General features: G+C 36.2%; 2 protein-coding genes across 3 annotated transcripts; one reads left to right on the top strand and one right to left on the bottom strand.

The window, feature by feature from the left end:
* LOC146932948 (putative galacturonosyltransferase 3) lies at positions 1 to 3,269 on the top strand. Of its 2 annotated transcripts, none has more exons than XM_085704670.1 (7): positions 1 to 283; positions 370 to 404; positions 493 to 565; positions 646 to 912; positions 1,046 to 1,380; positions 1,472 to 2,417; positions 2,742 to 3,269. In XM_085704670.1, exons 1-7 carry the CDS (start codon positions 233 to 235, stop codon positions 3,015 to 3,017), a joined length of 1,983 nt encoding a protein of 660 aa, XP_085560796.1. In that variant the 5' UTR covers positions 1 to 232; the 3' UTR covers positions 3,018 to 3,269. The 2 variants fall into 2 exon arrangements, with proteins under 2 accessions (XP_085560796.1, XP_085560797.1); XM_085704671.1 differs by having other exon boundaries at positions 370 to 408.
* Positions 3,270 to 4,621: 1,352 nt separating this feature from the next.
* On the bottom strand, positions 4,622 to 7,795 carry LOC146932947 (protein NRT1/ PTR FAMILY 8.3-like). Its single transcript, XM_085704672.1, has 5 exons — positions 7,581 to 7,795; positions 7,214 to 7,319; positions 6,897 to 7,114; positions 5,770 to 6,326; positions 4,622 to 5,611 (listed from the first exon to the last, which is right to left on the bottom strand). The coding sequence occupies exons 1-5, from the start codon at positions 7,632 to 7,634 to the stop codon at positions 4,789 to 4,791; spliced, it is 1,758 nt and encodes a 585-aa protein (XP_085560798.1). The 5' UTR covers positions 7,635 to 7,795; the 3' UTR covers positions 4,622 to 4,788.

Here is a 7,795-nt window from a genome sequence, read left to right as displayed (position 1 = left end):
ATACTTATCAAATACCGGTGGAACACACAACACAAGCGATCTAAAGATCCGGTTTCCGGTTTGGGCGTACTCTTGTTCACCACCACCACCGTGGGAGTTAATTTGTTTGTTTTTGTTGGTAGATAAATAGATGAAGACAGTGATGATGTAATAATAAGAACGAAGAAAGAGTGAAGAAGATTTAATCAATCCTCCAATTCCAACTCACTCGCATCGCATCGCATCGCATCGCATGGAGACTACTTTCCCACTACTGTTTATCTTCTTCTTCTTCTACTTTACGGTAATAATAACTAACAAATTCTCATTCATTCTCTTCAGTTCATTCATTTTTTACCTTCCCTATATATATTTGCATTGCGTTTTCAGGTTCATGTTGCTGCTCATTCCACAACCATGTCCATGTATGTAAGCTTCCTATTCCTATTCCTATTCCTATTCCTACACCTGTTAGTTAGTTAGTTTAACATCTTTATCTATCTCTCTCTACAGAGGATCATCCTGTCACCAATGTCATGAACGAGACATAACTCCAAATAGAATCCGGAATTATCCTCATCAAAAGGCATGTGATGTATTCTTTCACCAATTTAATTTATTTGTTTTACCATCATCTATAACACAAATAATAATGATTTTATGCAGGACATTGACATTATTGCAACATACAGTGATGCATCCGGTCATATTCGCCTAGCTAGGTTCAAAATGACCGACTTATCTGATTCTTGGCTTTGGGAAAACCCCAAACATCATAATTACTCACATGGAGGAATGGAGGACTCATTGCAAACGCATTCAAGATTTGAAGATAATCTCAACCACTCCACATATGATGAACATTATCCTGAAGAAAATTTAGTTCAAATTCCCTATTCCTCACCATTGACTCCGGTCAAGATCAAGCGCCGAGTAAGTGATAATCCAAATTTGTTTTTTACAACTCAGCCAAACGATGGATATTAGAGAAAAGAGAAATTGTTTTGTTCCATTTTCCTTCTTTTGCTGTTGGTCTGGGCTTTTTTAATAGTTTACTATCCCTTAGATAATGCGGCTACAAAGAAGAAAAGCTCGTGTTGCTGAGCTTATACACCAAAACAAAGACACAGACAGTCGCATTGTATCAGCAGCAATTGAACGCTCCCAAGGACTTGATACCACTATCAAGGGAAGGTATAGTATATGGAGGAAAGAATATGAAAACCCAAATTCTGATTCAACTCTTAAACTCATGCGAGACCAAATAATAATGGCCAAAGCTTATTCCAATATTGCAAAGTCTATCAACAAAACTGATCTTTACGAAGCTCTTGTCAAACACTCTAGAGATAGTCAACTAGCTATTGGAGATGCAACTTCTGATGCCGAGCTTCAAACTGGGTATTCTTTTATAGACTTTGTCTTGTTCCTTAGACTAATTAGGCTGTTTCAATTTACATATAATAAAGTTTCTACCAATTGCCTTTGCCAGAGCACTCGATTGGGCAAAAGCTATGGGTCACGTTCTTTCTATAGCTAAGGACCGACTTTATGACTGCAATTTAGTGTCTAGGAAGTTAAGGGCAATGCTTCAATCAACCGAAAATAGAGTGGATATGCAGAAGAAAAGAAGTGCATTCTTGATTCAACTAGCTGCGAAAACAGTGCCTAGACCATTGCATTGTCTTCCCCTGCAACTCACAGCGGATTATTACCTACAGGGATATCATAAGAAAGGCAATGTTGGAAAAGAAAAGATTGAAGATCCGTCTCTTTACCACTATGCTATCTTTTCTGATAATGTACTGGCTGCATCTGTGGTCGTTAATTCTACTGTACATAATGCAAACGAACCTGAGAAGCATGTATTCCATATAGTAACTGACAAATTAAATTTTGAAGCAATGAGAATGTGGTTTCTCATCAACCCTCCTTCTAAAGCAACCATGGATGTTCAGAATATCGATGATTTCAAGTGGCTGAATTCCTCGTATTGTTCTGTTTTACGCCAGCTTGAATCAGCAAGACTCAAGGAGTATTACTTTAAAGCCAATCATCCTTCCTCCCTCTCTGCTGGTTCTGACAATCTAAAATATAGAAATCCCAAATATTTGTCAATGCTGAATCACTTAAGGTTCTACCTTCCTGAAGTTTATCCAAAATTAGACAAAATTCTATTCTTGGATGATGACATTGTCGTGCAGAAAGATTTGACACCTCTTTGGTCAATTGATTTGAAAGGTATGGTGATCGGTGCAGTGGAGACATGCAAGGAGAGCTTCCATAGGTTTGATAAATACCTAAATTTTAGTAATCCACTGATCTCCAATAATTTCAGTCCCGATGCATGTGGTTGGGCATTTGGCATGAATGTCTTTGACTTGAAGGAGTGGAAGAAACGAAACATCACCGGAATCTATCATCGGTGGCAAGATCTGGTAAAAGTCACAAATCTTATTCCTCCTTTTATATTTGTCAAAATATACCTAACTATTTTAAGCCATTCTGTTTTCTAAATATTATGTAATGAAATTGTTTGCTTGAAGATTCCTATGTGTGTATCATGCCCTTCATTTTCAGACGTCAAATTGAAATGCCATTATGTAATGAAATTGTTTGATTGAAGATTCCTATGTGTGTATCATGCCCTTCATTTTCAGACATCAAATTGAAATGCCATAAAGCAATGTCTTACTGTTTTGTGCCTGTAGATAGTAGTTTCTTCTTATCAGATCTACATTTATCGTTTTTCTTCTCTGCAGAATGAGGATAGAACTCTCTGGAAGCTTGGAACCTTACCCCCGGGATTAATCACCTTTTATAATCTGACCTATCCGCTAGATCGAGGTTGGCATGTTTTGGGACTTGGCTATGATCCTGCTCTGAACCTAACGGAGATAGACAACGCTGCCGTCGTTCACTACAACGGAAACTACAAGCCATGGCTAAATCTTGCTGTTTCCAAGTACAAATCATACTGGTCCAAATATGTAATGTTTGACAATCCATATCTTCAAGTTTGCAACCTCAGTGAATAGGGATTTTTGTGCACATATATTTTCTCCACTAGCATATTGTACCGTCTGATAATGGTAGCACATGTAGTATAGGGTGTATGATTACAATTTACATCACAGGGTCCACTGTGGATAAAGCCTTTTAAGCAAGTCTTTTATTCTTTTAAAATTAAAAAATTAGCCCATTACTATTTCTCTAATTATTCCATTATGCTCCTGTAATTATCTATCTTAAACCTTAATAGAAACACACTAGTTCAATTTTTCCTCTCATCCAGACCTGGTTTAAAAACTGTGATCTAAGCACTAAGACAAGTTTGTAGCAATCCGTTTTGATGTATGTCTTACTGCATTTTTATTTGATTTGATTCGTTTGTGTCCTTCATCATATTCCACTTCTGGATTGTTTTGACATCACTATATATCATATTTGTAGCAATTAAATAAACTGACATTCATTCTATGGTGTATTAATGTTTGTGCAGATAATCTGCCATTGAGACTACTAATTAATGTTTACTATTTTCATTCATTCATTTTAAGCCATGTCCTGTTACTATTTTCATTGATTCCTAGAAATAGATTGTGTGCTTGTCCGTACTGCATTGTGTAATGTTTACTCTTAGGTTTGGATTTGAAGTGTTTTCTTTTTATTTCTAGCATAGATACAACAGATTCATGTCTGAGGAAACAGTGTTCAATTAAGACTAAAGTGCTCCTTGTATATTCTGCTTTGATCTTCAAAAAACACTAATTTGTTTGTTGAGTTGCTGGTCTATTCTGATATTTTGTTTACGGATGACATAATAAGGATCTATTCTTGCGTTCATTTTTTATGATAACATTGTCGTTATGTGTTATCAGCAATGAACTCTTATTTGATATTTTTGTCAAGTTCTAGTTTGCAAACTATCATTCAGATTATTAGATCTAATGAATTTTCCCCGTATATGCAGTATACACACTTGACTCATAGTAATGGAGATAATCCTTGGCTGACATGAAATAAGACACTTATTGAAAAGCAATAAAAAAAAAAACTAAAGGAACCTAGTTATTCGCACAAGTTTTTGGCCCTGTTTTTGTTATGATAGAAAACATGTTCTTTTTACCAACAATCAGTATATTTTGGTTTGATGCATTTTTGTAATATTACTAATTTTATTACTTAAAATTAGAATAATTTTTCACCTGCCCAAGATCACTTGGATTTGGATAAGATGGTGAATGATCTCATCCAACTTAATTAGATGTCATGGATTCAAATCGAGCCTTGAGAATACAATGGTGTTAAATATTTTGAGGTAGAGTTTTGTCATCCATTGTTATCCTATCCGTCTCGAGGGATTTGCCACCCATTGTAGTCATTCCCGACTCGAGATTTTTTTTTTAATGACAAATGTTAATTGTTAGTTTGTTAGATTAATATTTCATCCTTCGTCTGAGTTTGAACTAAGGACCTCCAACTGTTTTTTCTTTAACTCAAATCAGTTGAGCTACTCAACCCCCCTCGATAGATTAGTCTCTACAAGTGCAATTGTTGTAATGTAGAGAGTGGGCATTAACCGCCAATAACTGACATAAATGAGTAGCAATCAATCTTATAACTTATACATATCACAAGATGATGAATGGACTGGTTTTGCCGGGGAATGACATATATTCTCCTTTACAGGTGAAAGAAAGTACATAATCAAAGAATATCCATATGGTATATACAGAACAACCGCAGCAATAACAGAAGAAAACATCAAAATGTGATTCCACACTCCTAATCAATGCCTGAAAAATTCTAAGAAGCTTTTTTCTTCTTGTACTTTTTGGCTGAAACTATGTACACCAACATATTTAAGAAGCTAAGTCCAGCTAAAAGCCAGAAAAAATAATCAAGATGACCTTTGTTCAGGTTATCTGGAATCCACCCAGGATTTCCACCTTGTGTAGTGAAGTGAGTTACAACAGTGAGAATGAAAGAGCTCAAGTAATTTCCCAGTGAAGTAGTCAAAAGTGCCAAAGCACTGCATAAACTCCGCATGGCGTCTGGAGATTGGTCATAAAAGAATTCAAGTTGCCCCACGTTTGTGAATACTTCTGCTGCCCCAAATAAGAAATACTGAGGTATTTGAAAAAATATACTAATTGGTACAGCAACAGGTTTATCAATAAGGTCAAGCTCTTTTGCAAGCTGCAGACGCTTAATCTCAACAACAACAGCTGCTAACATGCTAAATATTGAGATAAAAAGGCCAATTCCCATTCTTTGCAACTCTGAAAAGCCTCGTTCTTTGCCTGTAAATTTCCTTGCCAGGGGAACTATAATCCTGTCATAGACTGGAACCCAGAAAATAACACTTATTACATCAAAACTTGAGAGGGAAGCTGGTGGTATTTTGAATGAACCAATACTTGTGTCCATCATAGTTCCTTGTTCCACAAACATTGTTGACAGCTGGGCATAAACAGCATTAAAAACTATTCCGGCAGCCCAAATTGGAAATATTCGGATCAAAATTTTCAATTCCTCCACCTGTGTCACAGTGCAAAGTCTCCACAGGTTAGAATAGTCGCCACTTTTCCTCTCAGCATCAGACACTATAGCTGCTTTATCGAGACACCTTCATTAAAACAATAAGACACTGAAAAACGTAAAGCAAAATTCCTCTTAATAGACAATATCACAAAATGGTGTTAAATTAAATCTTCTGAAGCAAGGAAGGACGTCATCAATAACTGAACCAATTATTATTCAGACAAATTAATAGTAAACAATTACCTTAGCTCATCACTATGCTCTAGTTTCCGACTTCCTAGAATTGCAGAACTCTTGTCTGGTGTCTCGTACAAGAGACTACTATCCTCAGGGACAACCAAATACCGCTTCTGAAAAGATGCTACCACAACTTGGAACATTCTTGTAATAGGACTTCCCCCTGGTTTTTGAAATCTGTAGAGGGGTGTGCCTAAAAAGAAGCTTCCTATAGCTAATCCCATAAATAAAGTAGGAATGCCGAATCCAATACCCCAGCCTGCATTTTCTTGAATCCACACAATAAAAGTGCCTGATACAAGGGCTCCTATGTTGATAGAAAAGTAAAACCAATTGAAAAATGACCCCTTCTTAACCCTTTCTTGGGGATCAGTATCATCAAACTGATCTGCCCCAAAAGACGACACACATGGTTTAATACCACCAGTCCCAAATGCAATCAGGTAGAGACCAAAGAAGAAGGCAGCATATTGTGAAGGAGTGGCTGAAGGGCATGCTGAACCGAAACAGTCTGCAGGCTTCAATGCGGGAACCGATGCAGAAAGAGTCAATGTACACATTCCCTGCATGAAACAGCCTTGTTACAGATTAACACAAGTAAGTAAAGATAATTAAACAACAAAGCATATGTAAGCAAAGGATGCATAGAAAAATACGATGATATAAACATACTGAGACAAATTCCAACTGTTCCTAATATTGACCTTATATATTTTTTTTTAAATGGGAAAGTGCATTCATTCTGAGTTATGTTCAGTGCTCAAGTGGAATCAATCAAAAAATACCTTAATTCAATTTTTTTTGAAGAATACCTTAATTTAATGTTAAAAACTTCAATATGGAGTAGAATCGATGCAATGGAAGGAAAGTTTTTGGATCATAGTAAATTCAAAATAGGTTTGGATCCTCAATTTTCCAGTGCTTTTCTTCCACATCCTTCATTATTCTCTAATCAGTTACAATGACATGTAAAAAAGAATTTGTACTCCAAATGGATACAATAAATTGCATCTTGCAAAAATTAGACGTGTGTGGAGAATCATTTCCATTTTCCAGCATTATAGCAAGATTGAGATGTGTGTGGAGAATCATTTAACTATGAGAATAGAGCCTTATCGGATTGTAATAATTACAATGAAATAAATGGCAGAGAAAACAGCAATAGTCCAGTATCGCCCCAAGTAAGAATCAGCTAGAATAGCTCCAATGAGTGGTGTAAGATAGCAAGTGCCTTGCCAAGTGGTCACATTTCTTGCAGCAGAGGCATTTCCTTGATGTAGTTTGCGGGTGAGATAGGTGACAAGATTTTTCGCAATGCCATAGTATGCCAAACGTTCGCAACATTCATTGCCTGTGATTCGTATTTCATATCAAACAAAAATGTTACGCACAAACACACACACACACACACACATTAATTGATACATAAGAGAAATGAAAAAAAACTTACCTAGGATAAATGGACAAGCTTTCCAATGGCCGGTATTCTGCTTGAGAACAGGCCTCCCTTTAAAGTCAACCGAACCATCTCCGGTGTATCGCCTTCTCTGCTCATCCTTCAGAATTCAGATACAAAATAACACAATGAATTAAACTAATAATCATGGTATAATAAATATAATTAAGTGGATATGACAAGGTATTTACAATTACTGGAAAAACATTTTACAGCAAAAGCAATACTTTGGACACTGATTTACAATGGATTCAGTCACCATGTTACAGTCTAGTTTGTCAATATTACTATTATCACAGTCTAGTGTCTTTCAACATTTCAAGACAATATTTGAAGAAAAAAGGTAGAGAGAAAGGGAAACCTGAAGAAGAGATTCTTCTTCCACAAGTGATGAATCATTCTCTGTGGAACCCATATATATATATAGCTCTGCTGAGAGTTGAGACGCTACAATTTCCTTTTCGAAGAAGTTGTTGTTGTTGTTGTTGTTTAATCAATTGAAAATCATGGTTGTGCGTTTGTAAGAAACTGAGAGCTGGAACTCTATAGAGTACGAAATTTAGTAGAGGTCAACGT

This window comes from Medicago sativa, chromosome 4, assembly GCF_051527215.1.
Source record: "Medicago sativa cultivar Bolivia chromosome 4, Bolivia_mono, whole genome shotgun sequence".
NCBI lineage: Eukaryota > Viridiplantae > Streptophyta > Magnoliopsida > Fabales > Fabaceae > Medicago > Medicago sativa.
This window is presented reverse-complemented; position numbering and strand designations above follow the sequence as displayed.